The sequence below is a fragment of the Geotrypetes seraphini genome, chromosome 9 (genome assembly GCF_902459505.1).
Source record: "Geotrypetes seraphini chromosome 9, aGeoSer1.1, whole genome shotgun sequence".
Lineage (NCBI taxonomy): Eukaryota > Metazoa > Chordata > Amphibia > Gymnophiona > Dermophiidae > Geotrypetes > Geotrypetes seraphini.
In genome coordinates, this window is record NC_047092.1 from 168,358,043 (window position 1) to 168,377,960 (window position 19,918).

Sequence of the window (19,918 nt, forward strand, 5' to 3'; positions counted from 1 at the left end):
GGTTTTCAGGCTAGCCCTAATGAATATGCATGGAGCAGATTTGCATGCCTGTCACTTCCATTATAAGCAAATCTCTCTCATGCATATTCATTAGGGCTAGCCTGAAAACCTGATTGGCCTGATGGTCCTCCAGGACAGGGTTGGGAACCATTGATATAGGTGACTATGAGTTGGTACATCCAATCTTGTTCCAGTCTTTTTTTGCTGTTTCGATTATATTAGTAACACCAAGTTCAATATACCAACACAGAGACCTTCTCTATCAAAACAACATCCCACAAGAAAAGCAGCTGCCCCACAAACTAAAAATCCAGACATGCGTTAAAAGATGGAAAAACATTTCCTTATCTAAATACTAGACACAAACCTTCTACCCAGCTACCCCCACCCAAAAAAAACAACAACAAAACACTAAAAAACCTGTAACATCGAGCCTCTTTTGGGACAAAAGAGCACACAATCCACGCAGCCCTATTTCAGCACAAGGCCGGCATAGGATTAAGGCAGTCCACTCAGGAAGGCCAGAGAGAGAGAAATTGTCCGCTGGCCAGATCTTCAGGGTCTCGACCTACAAGGTTAACGCCTCTCACACCTGGGCCCCAAGGAGGGGAAGCCATCGGGCCTGAGGTGGACAAGTGGGTGGGGGAGATAGCGCCCCTCTCACCCCCAAACGTAGTAGGTGCTAGGGCAGAATCGCCCCCATCCCCCATGCTTACCGTTGGCCTCCCCATCCCCCACAGCAAAAAATGGTTAAGGTTATGGGGTCCGTATTCAGTAAAAGCAGTTTAAGCACTTCCGTGACCTTAAAGCAGCAGCCACAGGCGAGCCCTGCGCACGCGTACAGATGTCTCGCGCCCCACAGCTGGACAGGTAGGGAGGGAGACACCAGAGCTGCTCGAGGTCAAACCGGCCGCTAAACAGTGGCACGCGCCGCCCCCAACCCCACCGCAAAAGGCCAAAAAAACCCAACAAAAAAACAACCACGTTAAAATGACAACATTTTCAAACCTACTTCCCGTCCAGCGAGACCAATTTCCCCCTCCAAGCCTTTAAAAAAATACTCTTGTATCGATTCTACTTGCGCCGGAAGTTCGTTATCGGAAGTATCCTGGAAAAAAAAAAAGGCGTTGCCCGGAATCAGGCTACACGGTGGTGGGTTTGTTTGGCTTTTTTTTTTTTTTTTTTACCTTGCAGAAAAGAAAGCCGGCCCAGCCGCGCGCATTGTTGTGGGGTTTGTAGTCCGTTTGCGCCTCCGCCCGCGTGGCCGCAGACGAAGGAGAAAACCACAAACCCCGTCGAGCCCCGCGCGAGCTCGTCCCGGCCGAGCCGAAGGGAAGGCGGAGGGGAGATTGACGGCCGGAGGTGGCTAATCGAAGCGCGCCGTGGTTCGGAGGTGGGAGCCAATTCGAGATCGGCGGAGGAGGGGGGGGGGGGTTGGCTTCTGCGTGAGGCGTGGGGGGGCGGGGCTTTATGGAAGAGTGGTAGGAGGAGTTTGAAGGCAGTTTTGGCCAACGTTAGGGAACGAGTGGAGGTGTTTCGAAGGACTTGTGAGGCGTAGCTTCCCATCTTCCTAACCCGCTGTACGAGGTAACTGGCCAGCATTTTGTGGGGAAAATGCAAATGCCGTTCGCTCCCTGCCCTTTACGCAGGGAACTTTCGCTTTTTATTGCGCGCGCTGCGCTAATTCCCTGCATGTTCTGCCCTTTGTTTAAGCTTTAATTTTTTTTATAAAGCCCTTTGTGGCTGATTTGTCGGTTGCTACTCCAAAGATTGTTTCAGTGAAGTTGAATGTAAAAACCGTTACTTCGTTTCTGGAGCTCTGATCATTTTTTTTAACGCATGTATAGTTTTATGTTGTTTTTTTTTTCTGGTGATGCAGCTATCCTGCGATTTGCATTGGCTTTTGGTTTTGTTAGTGGAAGGAAAATGTTTAACACTTTTGTTTTATGCATGCATTTTTGACTTACTATATCGCTTTTAGCTGTTTGTACGCTGCCTTAGTCTATTTTAATATAAAGAGAAGAAAATGAACTACAATATAGTCAATAGGACAGGAGCAATCATTCACGAGTCTATGTAGATCAAGGAATGTTTCATAGACGGCAAAAACACAAGGATGCTTAATAGAAATAGTATTAATAACATGTTAAATGGTTTTGGGGGACTGGCTGCACGGATGTGATTGGATTTTTGTATGGTCAGGCTGGACGAATTAATTTTACTGTGAAAGCTTAGTTTCCAGTAAAAGGAAAAATCAAGAAGGGATAGGGAGAACGTTAGCAAACCGTTCTTTACAACTAATGTGCAGTATTTCTACATTCCGCTTGTGTGTGCTAGAACAAATCCAGAAAAAGCTGATTATACAAAGCCTATCTTGTTATGTAAGAGAATCATTTCAGATTTTTGTCTTATCTTGGGAATTTTTTGTTTTTGAATCCTGCAGTATCTTTTCTGGACTTTTAGCTTAATTAGAAACATTCACCATTATATGGGAATCTTCCCTTTATTTTATTTCCATTCCTAGCTCCTTGTAGTTTTAAGGGAGCAACACACCAAGGCTCCTTTTTGGAGCATTAATTTAGACTAAAAATCCAGATTCTATATTTGGTCTTGCAATTATAATTCCCCCCCCCCCTCAAAAAGCCTTGTTTGTGAATATCTAACTGTTTTGGTTGGCAATAGCTCAAAATAGAGTACAAGTACCCAACTGTACAGTGGGGAATATATTATAAATTTATGACTTTCAAAATAAGTATTGAAAAACTACTGAACATCTACCAAAAAGTAATAGTATGTTCAAATGAATATTAGGCATGATAAGCACCCACAATGCTGATGACACTTATGTAACAGAATAGCATAACTGAATAGTAAGTGACTGACAGACTGCTCCCTTTTTTAAACATTTCCCTTTCTTCACCTCCACTCATTTACCTCTTCTCACTGTCATAATACAGAATTCAGGATCAGCCTAATGGCTTAGTGCAGGGGTGCCCACACTTTTTTGGCTTGCGAGCTTCTTTTAAAATGACCAAGTCAAAATGATCTACCAGCAATACAAATTTAAAAAACACAAAGCACACTGTAAACAGAAAAAATGTTAATTATCATTTATATTTGGGCGTTTTTCAAAGAGGTCAAGGCAGATGACTTTAAAATATGCAATGTCACCTTAGTAACAACTATACAAAAATAGAGAAATATACTCCCCCCCCCCCGGATTGATGAGGCCCGACTTTAGTGCATACCGCGAGTGATTTCCTTCACTTGCCGGCGCTCCGGCTGCCCTCTCCTGTCTCCCCCGCTAAAAACCGTATTTGTGGTTTTTCAACATTTGTGGGGGTTCCTAGAATGGAACCCCCCACGAATATCGTGAGAGTACTGTATAACTAAAGAAATGAGCTGGGGTTGGGCCTGCCAGAAATTATCTTTAATGCTGAGCCTCTACAACCTCTCTCTTACAACCAGACTTACAGAGGGTTAGGAACTAGGCCAGCATTCCTTCCCTTAAGGGTCATCTGTGGAGTCTGATAAGTTGTAATTCTGTTGATTTATACTTCAAATGTTTACAGTATATCTGTAAATGGCTTTCTCCTAGTGTTTATGGGGATTTAGATTTGGTTCTGGTGGTTGCTAAGCTACACAGAATGCTATATAGAGTGATGTTGTCATAATTCATAGTTCTTTCTCCATCTGATGGAAGGAGAGGTCTGGAGTCAGTCGAGATAAGACAAAGAGCGGATAAGGCCTGATCTAAAACGTCTAACTATCAATTTATAAAAATATTAGCAGCTTTGTTATACAGGAACATCACACCCTCTAACTTTAGATGGTCAGTGGTTAAATTCAGCGGATTTTATTTTGTAGACTGCTGTGGTCTGGAAAAGGTAAGCAATATATCACATTTTTAAATAAGGAACATAAGAATTGCCACTGCTGAGTCAGACCAGTGGTCCATCGTGCCCAGCAGTCCGCTCTCGCGGTGGCCCTTAGGTCAATGACCAGTGCCCTAACTGAGATCAGCCCTACCTGTGTACGTTCCGGTTCAGCAGGATCTTGTCTAACTTTGTCTGGAATCCCTGGAGGGTGTTTTCCCCTATAACAGCCTCCGGAAGAGCGTTCCAGTTTTCCACCACTATGGGTGAAGAAGAATTTCCTTACGTTTGTACGGAATCCATCCCCTTTCAACTTTAGAGAGTGCCATCTTGTTCTCTCTACCTTGGAGAGGGTGAACAGTCTGTCTTTCTCTACTAAGTCCATTCCCTTCAGTATTTTGAATGTTTCAATCATGTCTCCTCTTTTTAAGGGAGAAGAGGCCCAGCTTCTCCAATTTCTCACTGTACAGCAACTCCATCCCCTTCACCATTTTAGTCGCTCTTCTCTGGACCCTTTCGAGCAGTACCGTGTCCTTCTTCATGTACGGCGACAGTGCTGGACTCAGTACTTTAGATGAGGGCGCACCATGGCCCGGTACCGTGGTATGATAACCTTCTCCAATCTGTTTGTGTACAATGTCCCCTACCCCTTATTAATTTTCAAGTGTCACCATTATTGACGATATCGCGATTACTGGTAACGGGCCTGTTTGGCGGGTTCAGCAGAGAAGCCAGAGATAGAATGCTTAAGGAGTTTTTGATAGATAAAGGCTTTCGCAGCGACTCTGGCGCTTTTCCTTGAGACAATTTAATATGACTCATTTCTCATGCTTCCATTTTCTAGAATATGGATGTACTCCTTGGATTTGTGTTAACTGGTAACATCTGTACAAGCTCTAAATTCTCTTGCTCCAAGAAATTAGATGCTAAAATCCATTGTAGAACAAGGATCTTGTACCGTATTGCTTAAGTTGATAAGTCATGTGTGATTTTCTTTTACATGAATTAGTATAGACATAATGAGTTGCAAAATAGCATGCATGCTGAAGAAAAATGTGATAACGGACCCTTTTTATTGCAAGAAAGATATATATATAGCTTGATTTATTTATTTTAACTTTTTTATAAGGTTTATCAAGTGTCTTAGATTTTTATGTTGAAGGATGTAGGGGTTGGTTGTTTTTTTGTGGGGGGGGGGGGGGGGTTTCCAAAAAAAACTCCAAAGCAAGAAAGGATGTCAAAATCCTGTATACAACCAAACAACATCCAATTATCTACCCAGCACTACAAACATTCATACATAAAATTGGAGAAAAGACCTCGGTGTATGATAGGGGCGCCAAAAATCACTTCCCGTATAGACAAGCCAATCTCAAAATACTGATTTTGAGACAGGCAGACACATCCTTGGTCAAAAAACTCCAAGATAAGTGGAAAAATATTGCTGATTATCACTGTCGTCTATATTATATCAAAATAACATCACACTTATCTGAAAACGTAGTATTCATAGTAGTCTTTGTAGTAGTACTGGGATGTAGAAGCAGGAGGTGAAGCTGGTTAACTTACGCTCAATTCCTTGATGAAGCTGGTTGCGAAACAGGGAGCCCTGTTGGAGATTGTGGAGATAGAATGCAAACGGTTAGGAGTGAATAGCTGCTTTGCTTATTGCCACTGTTCGGGTTTTTTCCTGCTTCTACATCCCAGTACTTCTACAAAGACTACTATGCATACTACGTTTTCAGATAAGTGTGATGTTATTTTGATATAATATAGATCAGTGTTTTTCAACCTTTTTACACCTATGGACCGGCAGAAATAAAAGAATTATTCTGTGGACTGGCATCGGTCCGTGGACCAGCAATTAAAGAACACTGGGCTAATTTGTGGGCCAGACCCTACCCAATCTCCACCCCAGACCCCGCCCCCATAATAGTACTAATTGCACCTTGCACGTCCCGTGCCTCATCTGGAAGCCTTCCCTCTGACGTTGCAACATCAGAGAGAAGGCTTCCGGTTCAGGCGCAGGATGCCTGTAGGAGCCACTGCCTGTGGCTTTGTGTACTGAATCAGTTAGGAAGAGGGAGCTGATTCAAAGATAATGCCGCATCGATCGCACCGTGTACTGGCGGTTGAAGAAAACTGTTTTGGGCCTGATGCATGTGCTGGCCCTGTGGACTGACAGGAAATTTCTATGGACCGACACTGGTCCATGGATCGGTGGTTGAAGAACACTGATATAGATGACAGTGATAATCGTCAATATTTTTCCACTTATCTTGGAATTTTTTTGACCAAGAATGTGTCTGCCTGTCTCAAAATCAGCATTTTGAGATTGGCTTGTCTATACGGGAAGTGATTTTTGGCACCCCTATTAGACACCAAGGTCTTTTCTCCAATTTTATGTATGAATGTTTGTAGTGCTGGGTAGGTATTTGAGGAGTTGTTTTTTTGCCATTACTTGATTTCAAGCTGTAACAGTTCTAGACCCTTCCGTCTCTAAAAGTCCAAATTGAGATGTTTTGCTCAAAACATGTACCAAGACAGCCAGCTCCTCTCCAGCACTGTCTAAAATCTTATCTAGGTAACAAATGTAGTCTGCCGCCTTTGCACCAGAAGACTGAACTAAGCCTGGCTCTGCTATCCCACGGTTATCTTTTAACGCTCTAGCCCAATTAAGTTTTTTAATCTGTGGCAAAAAAAGAATTTGACTCTCTAGTTAATGAATAAGATTTGTTCTTTTATGAATGTAAAACTGTTTTATCAATCAACCTACACATTTTCTTCTGTCCCAATCTTAAAGTCCCCAAAGCACAGAAATAAATAATGTTCACTTTCTCAGAGAGGTGTCCTGAGGGAAGAGAATGCTTCCCAGAAACAAAAAAAATTAGGGCTAGATTCACTAAGGCCACGGATCGGATCCGATCCGTGGCCGTGAGGCTGATTCACGAAACGCCCTCATGCAAATGAGGGCGATCGGAATCGCGCCATCAATCGCCCTCTGTGCCCGGCAGAGCTGGGAAAACTTTTTACATTTGTTTTTTTACTTTTTTGCGAGCCCATGGTTTTAATCCGCTTTAAACCTGCGGGTTAAAACCATGGGTTCGCACTGCGGGGACATCAAGGAAGAGTCGGGGCAAAAGCAAAGTTGCGAGTCAGGACAGAGAGCAGGAGATGCAGTCGGAAAGGACGTGAGCAACTGGTCTCCAGCAGTCGCTTGTTTCTTGATCGGCCAGCTCAGTCGGTATTCCAGTGTTTTGTTAGTGAATTGCTGCCTGCCTACTTTACATGTCGTTTCCCCTCATTTGCATGAATGATCGGCCACGAGGCAAGTGAATCGGGTCAGAGGAAAATCGGGTTGCAAAGTGGTCGGGACACGATCAGTGTCCTTAGTGAATCTAGCCCTTATTACAGAGGCTGGAGAGCTCAAGCCTTGGACGTAGCTGTTGTACATGCTGAAAATAAATCAGATTTAGGATAAGTTGTAGATGTGCTTTTTAGGAATTTTAGAAGTTGTGATTTCAGTGACAGAAGTAACATAGTAAATGACAGCAGATAAAGACCTGAACGGTCCATCCAGTCTGCCCATAAGTTATACCCATTTAAAAAAATAGAAACATAGAAAGATGACGGCAGAAAAGGGCTACAGCCCATCAAGTCTGCCCACTCTTCTGACCCACCCCATCAAGTCTGAGTGCTAATGACCCAGATCCTTAGCTCGACCCCCATAGGGATCCCACGTGGATGTCCCATTTATTCTTAAAGTCTAGCACGCTGGTGGCCTTGACCACCTGCACCGGAAGTTTGTTCCAGTGATCTACAACCCTTTCTGTGAAGAAATACTTCCTGGTGTCACCATTAAATTTCCCTCCTCTGAGTTTGAGCGGGTGCCCCCTTGTGACCGAGGGTCCCCTGGGGAAGAATATATCGCTTTCCGCCTCGACACGACCTGTGATGTACTTAAATGTCTCAATCATGTCTCCCCTTTCTCTACGCTCCTCAAGAGTGTATAGCTGTAGTTTGCCCAGTCTTTCTTCGTATGAGAGACTCTTGAGTCCGGAGACCATTCTAGTGGCCATTCGCTGGACAGATTCAGCTCGAAGCACATCTTTTTGGTAGTGTGGTCTCCAAAATTGCACACAGTATTCCAGGTGAGGTCTCACCATGGCTCTGTAAAGCGGCATTATGACTTCAGGTTTGCGGCTGATGAAGCCTCTATTGATACATCCCAACATCTGCCTTGCCTTGGATGAGGCCTGCTCCACCTGTTTGGCAGCCTTCATATCTGCACTGACGATTACTCCCAAGTCCCGTTCTTCTGAAGTCCTAGCTAGTGTTTCCCCATTTAAGGTGTAAGTTTTGCATGGATTTCCGCAGCCAAGATGCATGACCTTACATTTCTTAGCGTTGAAGCCCAGCTGCCATGTCGAGGACCAGTTTTCCAACGTGATCAAATCCTGCGTCATATTATCCTTGAGATTGCTTTCACTTACTATATTACACAGTTTGGCGTCGTCAGCGAACAATGTTACTTTACCCTGAAGCCCTTGGGTCAAGTCCCTTATGAATATGTTGAAAAGGGATGGTCCCAGGACCGAGCCCTGCGGCACTCCGCTAGTCACTTCCGATGTCTCAGAGAGGGTGCCGTTGACCACCACCCTCTGAAGTCTTCCACTCAGCCAATCGTTGACCCATGCAGTTAGTTTCTCACCTAACCCCATCGACTTCATCTTGTGCAATAGTCTGCGGTGTGGGACACTGTCAAAAGCTTTACTGAAATCCAAGTACACTATGTCCAGAGACTCTCCCGAGTCTAACTTTCCCGTCACCCAATCAAAGAAGCTGATTAGATTGGATTGGCATGACCTACCCCTAGTGAATCCATGTTGACAGGGATCCCTTAGGTTCCCCTCGTCCAAAATCGTGTCTAGTTTACCTTTAAGTAAAGTTTCCATGAGTTTACATACTACTGATGTGAGACTTACTGGTCTGTAATTTGCAGCCTCTGCTCTGCAACCTTTTTTGTGCAGAGGAATGACGTTGGCTGTTTTCCAGTCCAGGGGGACTCTCCCCGTACTTAGGGAGAGATTGAAGAGTACTGCTAACGGTTTTGCCAAAACATCGCTTAGCTCTCTGAGCACTCTTGGGTGCAAATTGTCCGGTCCCATGGCTTTGTTCACCTTAAGTCTTGACAGTTCACTGTAGACATCAGCAGGTGTGAACTCAAAATTCTGAAATGGATCTTCCATGCTTTGCTTCATTTCCAGCCTTGGCCCGTGCCCTGGTGCCTCGCAGGTAAAGACCGAGCAGAAGTAATCATTCAGCAGTTTGGCTTTATCGGAATCTGTTTCCACATAATTCCCGTCTGGCGTTCTAAGGCGTACTATCCCATTTGTGTTCTTCTTCCTGTCACTAATGTACCTGAAGAAGGATTTGTCCCCTTTCTTAATGTTCTTCGCTAGAGTTTCTTCCATTCGAAGTTTGGCCTCCCTGACTGCTGTTTTGACCGCTGCAGACTTTGTCTTGTATTCAATGTTTGCTTCCTTCTCCCCGGTGCGTTTGTATAAGAGAAATGCTTTTTTCTTCTCCTTGACGCGGTTCGAGACCTCATCAGTGAACCATTTGGGTCTCTTGTTTCTTTGTTGTTTATTTACCGATTTAATGTAGCGGATAGATGCCTCATGAAGGGTCGACTTCAAGGTTGACCACATAGCTTCCACATTATTAGTTACTTCTTGAACCTGTAGTGTCTGATGAACGAAATCTCCCATGCGTGCGAAGTCAGTGCCCCGGAAATTGAGTACCCTTGTTCTTGTTTGAGATCTAGGGAAGCCTTTCCTAAGGTTAAACCATACCATGTTATGGTCACTGGTGGCTAGCGTTTCTCCCACCGAGACCTCCGAGACGCTTTCCCCGTTCGTAAGTACCAGGTCCAGGATGGCCTGGGCCCTAGTAGGCTCTAGCACCATTTGTTTGAGCTGTACTCCCTTCATGGACGCTAATATCCTCCTGCTATCACAAGTTGTCGCTGAGAGTGTGTTCCAGTCTACATCAGGCATATTGAAGTCTCCTGATAGAACAACATCCCCCCGCAAGGTGATATTCTCAATGTCTTCGATTAATTCTGCGTCTTTGTCCTCCGATTGTCTAGGAGGTCTGTATACCACACCAAGGTATAGGCATTTTTCTCCGCCTCTGGCCAGGTTTACCCAGATAGATTCCCCAGTATACTTGACATCCGTGATCCTGGTTGTCTTAATGTTCTCTTTGATGTAAAGTGCTACCCCTCCTCCTAACTTACCCTCTCTGTCTTGGCGAAGCAAGTTGTATCCTGGTATAGTCATATCCCACCCATGAGAGTCCGTGAACCATGTTTCGGACACAGCCACCACGTCTAAGTCTGCATTAACCATTTCTGTTTCCAGTTCTAGAAGTTTATTCCCCAGGCTGTGTGCGTTAACATACATAGCTCTCCACTCTTGGTGTTTACTAAGCTCCTTATGAGTTAAGGTGTCTCCTAGCGAATCTGTTGCAGTAAGGGTATTTACCTCGGACTTAGAAGCGGAGTTTTTGTTCGCCACCTCAGGATTGTTACTTACTGCTCCGGTGTAAAAGTGGGTACCCACCCCCGACTTACCTAGTTTAAAGCCCTTCGAAGTAGGCGGGCTAGTCGGTGTCCGAAGACGTTCTTACCTCTGTTGGTCAGGTGGAGTCCGTCTGGTCCCTGTAGTCCCTGTAGTGCCTCACCGTGATTCAGGAATCCGAAGTTCATTTCCCGGCACCATCGTTGTAGCCACTCATTCGTCTTCAGGATACGTTCGTCCCTGTCCCTTCCTCTGCCCCTAACAGGAAGAATTGAAGAGAATACTACCTGTGCCTCTGTCTGCTTCAGCCTCCTTCCCAGAGCTCCGAAGTCTCTAGCTATATCCTCCAGGGTGTTCTTGGCAGTGTCATTTGTTCCGATGTGGATGAGTAGCATTGGGAAGTGATCCTGGGGCCTTAGAAGTCGATCAAGACAGGCGGTCACATCTCGTATTCTGGCTCCGGGTAGACAGCAGACCTCCCTCGTCTGTAAATCCGGTCTGCATATTGGTCCCTCGGTGCCCCTCAACATGGAGTCCCCGATGGCTATCACTCTACGCTTCTTTTGGGGGTGTCGATCTGTTGTCCCTGGAGATGGGGATGTGTGTTGATCCTGGTCCTGCTCTACGTCGGTAGTCTCTTCCTGCTCTACGTCGGTAGTCTCTTCCTGCAAAACCAGGAATCTGTTCTTCAGATTCAGATGTGGAGTCGATGTGAAGCTGCCCTGGTGAGAGAAGGAGTAAGAAGGTGAAGAGATTGTAAATGGGGGGGGGGGGGAGAGGGGGGGTTTCCTACGTTTACCTGTGGAGGAGGTCACTAACTGCCAGGAGTCAGTGTCTCCATCCATCTCCTGAACTCCAGCAGTTGGTTTCTGTGTCGTCGGCCCTGGTGTCACCATGAGAGATCCGTCACGGGCCCGTTCCGTGATTTGGGATAGTTCCTGCACTATCCCATCGATATAGGCCTCATCCTCTCTGATGCCTCTCAGACGTTTCACCTCCTCCCTGAGGCTCCTTAGTTCCTGGATGATGTCGTCATCCTGCTGGCCGACCTCCTCTGTCTGTGTAGAGGCCGTAATGTACTGCTGTGGGATGGTCTCGGTCTGCACGGAGACGTCCTTTCCCGGTGCTGTGCTCTCCTCCGTCTGTATGTAGGCTGTGGTCAGCTCCCGGATCACCTCAGTGCAGGGGATGCCGATCTTGCTTGTGGGTTTCACACTCCTTGTCCGCCCTGCCATATCAAAAAAGGGAGAGAGTGAATGAGAGAGAATAAACGAGAGAGAGTAAATGAGAGAGTATGAGAGATAGTATGAGAGTGAGGTTAGGGCCTCTGGAGGGTAAAGTTGAAGAGATAGATGTTAGAGAGATCTGAACAGTGGGTGTTTAGAATGTAGGATTTGCCCTACGGTGTCCTGGTGCCCTGGATTAGGCTCTTCTTAAGGCTCTTCGCAAAGGCGCTCCCGCTAAGGCGAGCGCCTTTGCCGCTCGCCTTCGCCGCGCGCCGAACGGCTGGGCGCCGTTGGCTCCCTTCTTCTTAAAGGGGGAGCCTGGCACCGATGCGACCTCTGACGCGGTGGGGGTGGGCGGAGCTTTCTCTCGCCTCGACCCCGATCAGGCTTCCGCTCCTCTGCCTCTCCTCGCTTCGGCTGTCTCCCCTCTGCCTCTCTGGATCAGGCTATCTCCCCTCTGCCTCTCCTGCTGATCCTGCAAAGAAAAAGAGAGAAAAAAAAAACCAAAAACGCTGCCGAGGTCTGCCTCGTGGTCCGGCTCCCTTCTTCTTAAAGGGGGAGCCCGGCACCGATGCGACCTCTGACGCGGTGGGGGTGGGCGGAGCTTTCTCTCGCCTCGACCCCGATCAGGCTTCCGCTCCTCTGCCTCTCCTCGCTTCGGCTGTCTCCCCTCTGCCTCTCTGGATCAGGCTATCTCCCCTCTGCCTCTCCTGCTGATCCTGCAAAGAAAAAGAGAGAAAAAAAAAAAACCAAAAACGCTGCCGAGGTCTGCCTCGTGGTCCGGCTCCCTTCTTCTTAAAGGGGGAGCCCGGCACCGATGCGACCTCTGACGCGGTGGGGGTGGGCGGAGCTTTCTCTCGCCTCGACCCCGATCAGGCTTCCGCTCCTCTGCCTCTCCTCGCTTCGGCTGTCTCCCCTCTGCCTCTCTGGATCAGGCTATCTCCCCTCTGCCTCTCCTGCTGATCCTGCAAAGAAAAAGAGAGAAAAAAAAAAACCAAAAACGCTGCCGAGGTCTGCCTCGTGGTCCGGCTCCCTTAGATTAACTTGTCTCGTCTTTGATATTTCTGGGCCATAGACTGTAAAGTCTGGTATTTCCTAGGTTCCAAATGCTGAAGTTACCTTCTAATCAAGCCATTGTGACATCACTGCTGAGGTTGGCTCTTAGGCATTGGTGGAATGAGGCATTATGACATCACAATCTCAGCTCTGAAATGTTGCTACTCTTTGGGTTTCTGCCAGGTAACATAGTAAATGACGGCAGATAAAGACCCGAACAGTCCATCCAGTCTGTCCATTAGTTCTAAACTAAACTAAACCTTAGGTTTGTATACCGCACCATCTCCACAAGCGTAGAGCTCAGCACGGTTTACAGGGTTAGGTTGAAAAGGAGCTACAATGAAGGGTTATAGGAAAGGAGCTAGGAAGATAAAGAAGGTCAGGGTACCAAAGAGCGGGAGGAGTTAGATTTTTGAAAAGAGCCAAATTTTCAGGTGTTTGCGGAAGGATTGGAGGGAGCTTGAAATTCTGAGCGGGGATGTGAGGTTGTTCCAGAGTTCTGTGGTTCTAAAGGGGAGGGATGTTCCTAGTTTTCCTACGTGGGATATACCTTTTGCAGAGGGGAATGATAATTTCAGTTTTTGGGAGGATCTAGTGGAATTAGGGAGGATGCCATGTAGGATCTTGAAAGCTAAACAGGCACATTTAAAGAGGACTCTGGAGTGAACTGGGAGCCAGTGAAGTTTGGACAGGAGTGGGGAGACGTGGTCGAACTTGCCTTTAGCGAAAATAAGCTTGGCCATTAAAATACATGATTACATTAACTTGTCACTTCATTGATATTTCTGGACTGTAGACTGTAAAGTCTGGTATTGTCCTAGATTCCAAATGCTGAAGTTGCCATCCAAGCTCACTCTAGCCTATCGACCCATCCCGTTGTACTTGCTATATAGGAAAGAGGGGTCACCTATTTTAAAGATGGGAGTTCTTTGTCTGTATAAAAAGTATATGGTTTGTGTCTTTAACATGTTTAGAAAATAGTTTGCCACCCTCAAACAAAATGTAGGACTTATGTTGTCAAGTGATCTTGTGTTCTTTGTTTTCATAACTTTTCAATGTTCCTAATTTGAGCCTCTCTTTCAGACCTTGAGCAATGAACTTCCTTGGATTATTGTCGTTGCTGATTTTGCACACTGTGACCTTCAGTGCAAATGCACCCAAGGATACCATGACTGAGTTGGCAGTAAATATTTACCATAAACTGCGAAAAACAGGCGAAAATGAGAATATTATCTTTTCCCCCTTGAGTATTTGTATCGCTTTAGGAATGCTAGAGCTTGCAGCCCATGGATCCACCCTGAAGGAAATTAAACACATTCTGGGATACGACTCCTTCAAAAATGGTATTGTTTTATTAAAGGTTTTTAGATGTATATTTAATTCTAGGATAGATTGCAAGCTCCAACACTTGGGGGGTCCTTTCACTAAGGTGAGCTAACCGATATAGCGCATGCTAATGATTAGCGCATGCTAAATGCTAAGATACCCATAGGAATATAATGGGTGCCTTAGTATTTAGCGTGCACTAAATTAGTTAGCTCCCCATGATGAATTAATAATAATTGGTATGCACTAAATTTATTAGCATACTATACAATAAAATGACCTCTTAGTAAGTAACAATTCATGCACATGTGCAATAAGCAGTATTTTTATTTAATAAAGTGTCTTGCTCCCCTTGATGGATGAATAAATAATTGGTATGCGCTAAATTTATTAGCATACTATACAATAAAATGACCTCTTAGTAAGTAACAATTCATGCACATGTGCAATAAGTAGTATTTTTATTTAGTAAAGTGTCTTGTTGCAGGTACCCCCGGGGAGAATTCCTGATTTCCTAGGATACTAGGCACTACTTGTACCAATTTAATGGACTTCACCACTTGGTCTTTTTATTCTCCTTTGGTAAAGAAAAATAATAGTTGAGCCCATTCAGAAAAAAAATAGTGGTCATTACACTGGATATTTTCTAGTGTGTTAGGCTGAAATCCATTTATATCTTGTTTTTAATCCAAAGCATATGTTAGTCAATATTTAGTCGGCGATAGTCAGCGGTTTTGTAAATGCTGACCGGCGCTGGCTAAAGGAAGATCTGATATTCAAAATACGCACTGAATATTGGTGTCTGGCAGGTCTCAAACAGGCCATTGGAATTCATGTGGGAACTGGCTGATATTCAGCCTGGGCCTACTTAAGCGAATTTGGCCAGGTCCCAACATTCCTCCCTCCCAGGAATATCAAGAACCCCCCTCCCCAGGCCTGTACCTGATCCCTGGTTGTTGGTCAGGAATGATGTCCGTTGACTCCTGCCTGACACAGCTACCCCTTCTCAGTGGCTGCTTTGACCTCTAGTGGCAGTCTCGGTACTCTGCAGCTGTGATGGGCAGGAGCGAGTGGACATTGTTTTTACTGCTGCTACACAACCAGGAATCGAGCAAATAGGCCTGGCTGGGGGTATGTGCAGCGGGGAATTAGAATGCTGCAAGTTATGCAAGGGCCAATACATGCATAGCTAAGCAAGAACAGTTAGAACTACTGTTTGTACAGTTCTATATACCTGCTTAGTTTTGTGGGCACTGCTCCTAAATATTGCAAGCAACCACATCACAGCTTGCTTTTCCCCAACTCTTTCCAATATCACTTCTGTGTGGCCTAGAGAATGACACGGTGGTTGTTACCCGCGGCTAGCCGCGAGTAGCTGCGGGTAACCCGCCGAAATGGGGAATGAAAAATAGTAGTTGCTGCAGGGACGGGGACAAGGCCATTCACCGCCCCGTGGAGCGGTGAATGGTCTTGTTTCTGCAGTGAGGCATCAAGGATCGTGCAGTCCAGCAGCCCCCACCCGCCCGATCGCAGCGTTTAGCCAGCTCCCTCACTCCACCTCACCTTATATGCCAAGTTTGCCGGCTTTCTTTTTCCTGAGCTGCATGCGTTCAAAAAGCCGCACACGCATGGCTGCGCGAGTTGATCAATCTTCTCCTCTGATGCAACCGGAAATAGGAAGTTGCAGGAGAGGAGAAGATTGATCAACTCGCGCAGCCCCACGTGCGGCTCAGGAAAAAGAAAGCCGGCAAACTTGGCATATAAGGTGAGGTGGAGGGAGGGAGATGGCTAAACGCTGCGATTGGGTGGGTGGGGGCTGCTGGACCGCGCGATCGCGCGTGTTCCTGGCTCACACTAGGAAGGAGGGAGTGAAAGGGAAAAAGATTCTGGTCCAAGGGGATGAAAAGGGAAAGAAAGAAACCCACAGCAGGAAAGAAAGGGGAGGACAGGCAGGTGAGCCAGATGCTGGAAACAGGGGGGGGAGAAAGAAAGAGGAAGAGAAGCTAGATGGGGTTGAAAAGAAGAGACACACTGGTATGGAGGAGGAAGATAGGGGAAATATGGACACAGGAAGGTAACAGAAAGAGGGGAAATTATGTGCATGGGGCATAGGGACAGAGACATAAAGGGGACATGCCATGGGGATGGTATATGGACACAGGGGGGGGGGGGGGCAATGCCAGATACATAGGGGAGATATTAGAAATGGGGAAAATAGAAACACAGAAGCGAGATGGTTTGTAGGGATGGGACAGGGACCGAGCTCGCAGGCTCTAGTGGCTTGCACAAATTACATTGTAACGTGCCACGAAAATAAGAGGGAGGGAGGGAGGTAGATAGAAAAGCCACGCGAGAGAAGCTGAAGGGTGGTAGAAAGGAACAGATGGTGAAGGAGGGAGGGAAGGGTGGTGGAAGAAAGGAATAGAATAGACATTGAAAGAGGGTAGAGAGGAACAGACCCTGAAGGGAAATGTGGAAGACAGAGTGGGGAAAAGACGCTGGAAGTGAAGAAGACAGATGCCAGACTATGGGGGAACGGAGGGAAGAAGATGGGTACTAGACCAATTGGGGGGGGGGTGAAGGGTGAGGCACAGTAACAGCAATTGGGAGATGCAGAGAGAAGACACACAGTGGATGGAAGGAATTGAATGAGATGTGGAAAGCAGAAACCAGACAACAAAGGTAGAAAAAAAAATTCTATTTATTTATTTATTTTTTGCTTTAGGATAAAGTAGTATATTAGTTGTGTTGATAAAAATTTATAAACAAAGCCCTGCCAGCTGAACATCTTTCTCTAGTTCAGCAGCCAGAACTTTGATTTATAAGAAAGGAATAAGCTAAATATTGCAGTACTGAGGCCTATATGGATGCTGCGGGGATGGTGACGGGGCGGTGAATGGGTTGGCAGTGGCGGTGAAGGGAATGGTGGTGAAGGGGACGGGGAAGTGACGGGGACAGATTTTTTTTCCCCGTGTCATTCTCTAGTGTGGCCCAATACCCAAAATAGCCAGGATTGATTTTTTTCGAGATTACAACGGGAACTCACAGCAGCCATTTTGATGACAGCTCTGCAAGGGGCAGGAGCGTAGGATGATCCGTGTCGCTGCTAGACCACCAGGTAAGGTATGGGGAGGTTCAGGCAGCCTGCAAAAAGAAGAAAAAACTGCAAATCCAGAGACACTGTAATTCATCAAAATATGGATTCTTCTTATTTGAGTGTAGTGTGCTTTTGGCTCCCTTATATTTGTATATATAAATTATGCATGTTTTATTCGTTGTATATTTTTTTTTTCCTTACTACACATTGTCTGTTTCTGTAGGTGAAGAGTTTGGATTTTTAAATGATCTTTCCAAAAAACTAACAAAAGTGGAAAACCCCTATACCGTGAACATTGCCAACGCTCTCTACGTACAGAATGGATTTCATCTCCATGACACTTTTGTACAACTGATGGAAAAATACTTCAGCGCACATATAGAAAATGTAGATTTTAAACAGGACGCAATTGTAGCCAACCTTATCAACCATTGGGTGGAGAATCACACAAGTAGTAAGTTTCAGATACTTTTTCTTTGTGCTGATGTAGAAATATTCCTCTCCCCCTCCCCCCCCTCACAAAAAAAGCTTAAAATCCCAACACAGCATAAAGATTTTGCATTTATTTATTTGGTTTTATACCCCATCCTCCCAGGAGAGCTCAGAACGGGTTGCAAGTTTACGTATTAAAGGGCTCCATTTACAAAGCCGCGCTAGTGGGGTTAACGCGCATGACTTCATCACGCGCTAACTCCCGCGCTGGCCAAAAACTACCGCCTGCTCAAGAGGAGGTGGTAGCGGCTAAGCGTGCGCTATTATGCGCGTTAAACCGCTAGCGTGCCTTTGTAAAAGGAGCCCTAGGACCCAAAGAATGGGAACTAAGGACCCAACATGGTCCGTGTTTCGACTACCCTGTCTTCCTCAGGGGTCCCTGAAAAGTCCTAAGGCAAAGAAACGTGGATCAAAGGCTAAATAAAGAATTTGAGTGACCTTCCTTTACACAGCCCCCTCGATCAGGGCCAGATTCTGTATATTTTATATACATTAAAAACTAGTTAAGTGAAATGAGACAAATGATAGTGGTACAGTGTTCCCCCTGTCGTTCGCGGTAGGCGGTTCGCAGTCCCGGTCATTCGAGGTATTTTCTGACCATGAACCGCCAACAAGGAGAGGGCAGCGGGAGAGGCAGGAGTGAGCAGCCGGAGCACTGCAAGTGCAGGAAATCACTCCCGGTATGCTCCGACCGCCTCTTCCTGCACTAAGTCGGGCCTTATCCAATCAGGAGTAGAGGCCTGCATGGGAACGGGGATCGCGGAAATGCGCGGGGACTCCCACGGGGACCCCCCTCTAGCCAACAGGACTCCCACGGGGATGGAAGGCTTTGGAAGCAGGGTTCGTCCATATAATATAATGGACACGTCAGCCTTAGTAAAAGAGGGGGTTTATAAGTTAATTACCTGAACAGAAAACAAAAAAAGGGCTCCACCAAAGAGATTCCACAAGGAAAACAGTAGCGCAAACACAAAAGAAACTGTAGAATTGATGATCCTGTTGGAAGTAATTGCTGCTTTTTATGAGAACGGGTGGGGATGGAGGTAATTCCTTGTGGGGACGGGTGGGGACGGAGAGGATCCTGACGGGGATGGGTGGGGACGGAGAGGATCCTGGCAGGGACGGGCGAGAATGGGTGGGATTTCTGTCCCTGCGCAACTCTCTAATCAGGAGCTGCTTTGACATGCAGCTCCTGATAGGATAAGGCCCGACTTAGTGCAGGAAGAAGCGGTTGGAGCATACCGCGAGTGATTTCCTGCACTCACGGCGCTCCGGCTGCTCTCCCGCTGCCCTCTTCGGTCTCCCCCATGAAAAATCGTATTTGCGGTTTTTCAAGATTCGCAGCGGTTCCTGGAACAGAACCCCCACGAATATCGGGGGAAGTACTGTAAATGGAATTTGCTCTGAGGGAAAAGGATGTTTAGGAGTGCCGTAGAACACACAGTAACGGTACAACACATTGATGAATCCCCACCTCCACCCGCCTTTTGGAAAAAAAACACCAACTGAAAAACAAGTCTCTTCATGAACCTCAAAGAGGGGTGCAACTTAAACTAGACTCCACCAAAAGTCTACCCTATAAAACTGAAAAACCTTGTAATCCCTATCTCTGAACACAATATTGCAACTTTATGAATTTAAGTGTATGCTAAAACAACAATCTGATCGTTAAGTATTGTAGAAAATAGTTCTATGTAATTCTGATCGTAGATATGTATTGTATAAAGTAAATAGTTCTATGTAAGACTAATATCTGTAACCCGCCTTGAACTCTACCTTAGGAAGATTTGTCAGGATATATGTCAAAAGAATATAATTTAAATTCTATTGTCTACTACACTTCCCCCTCCCCATTCGCGGTTCCTGCACTCGCGATTTCATATAATCGCGATTTTTTCTGGGGAGGGGGAAAATAAAAAAACCAATCTTAATGTAAAAAAAAAATCCATCTTTTTTTTCCTCCCTGCTGCCTTCCCGGCCTTACCTGGTGGTCTAGAGGGCTTTCGGGGCAGGAGCGATCTTCCTACGCTCCTGCCCCGTGCAGATCGCCATGAGGAAATGGCTGCTGGGAGTTCCCGTAGTCTGTTGAGACTACGTCGGGAACTCCCTACAGCCATTTCCTGATGGCGATCTGCACGGGGCAGGAGCGTAGGAAAATTGCTCCTGCCCCGAAAGCCCTCTAGACCACCAGGTAAGGCCGGGAAAGCAGCAGGGAGATGGGGGTGGGTCAGAGCCGGATAATTGTGGTTTTTCGGCATTCGC

The 19,918-nt window shown here is 46.1% G+C and overlaps 2 protein-coding genes across 5 annotated transcripts in view; one reads left to right on the forward strand and one right to left on the reverse strand.

Annotated features, from left to right (window-relative positions):
* The window catches only part of PDCD10 (programmed cell death 10), a 28,260-nt gene extending 26,871 nt beyond the window's left edge, over window positions 1-1,389 (reverse strand). Inside the window, exon 1 of one of the 3 annotated variants that reach the window (XM_033958168.1) lies at window positions 1,188-1,389. The gene's annotated coding sequence lies outside the window, so the exon portion shown is untranslated. Of the gene's footprint in view, window positions 1-716; window positions 986-1,012; window positions 1,166-1,187 lie in introns of those variants that run through there. The other 2 variants (XM_033958166.1, XM_033958167.1) reach the window with 2 other exon arrangements.
* Window positions 1,390-1,469: 80 nt separating this feature from the next.
* The window catches only part of SERPINI1 (serpin family I member 1), a 65,824-nt gene continuing 47,375 nt past the window's right edge, over window positions 1,470-19,918 (forward strand). For both annotated transcript variants that reach the window (XM_033958164.1, XM_033958165.1), the window contains exons 1-3: window positions 1,470-1,587; window positions 13,825-14,084; window positions 17,388-17,618. In XM_033958164.1, coding sequence (XP_033814055.1) covers window positions 13,835-14,084; window positions 17,388-17,618 — 481 coding nt within the window. In that variant the 5' untranslated portion in view covers window positions 1,470-1,587; window positions 13,825-13,834. The remainder of the gene's footprint in view (window positions 1,588-13,824; window positions 14,085-17,387; window positions 17,619-19,918) is intronic.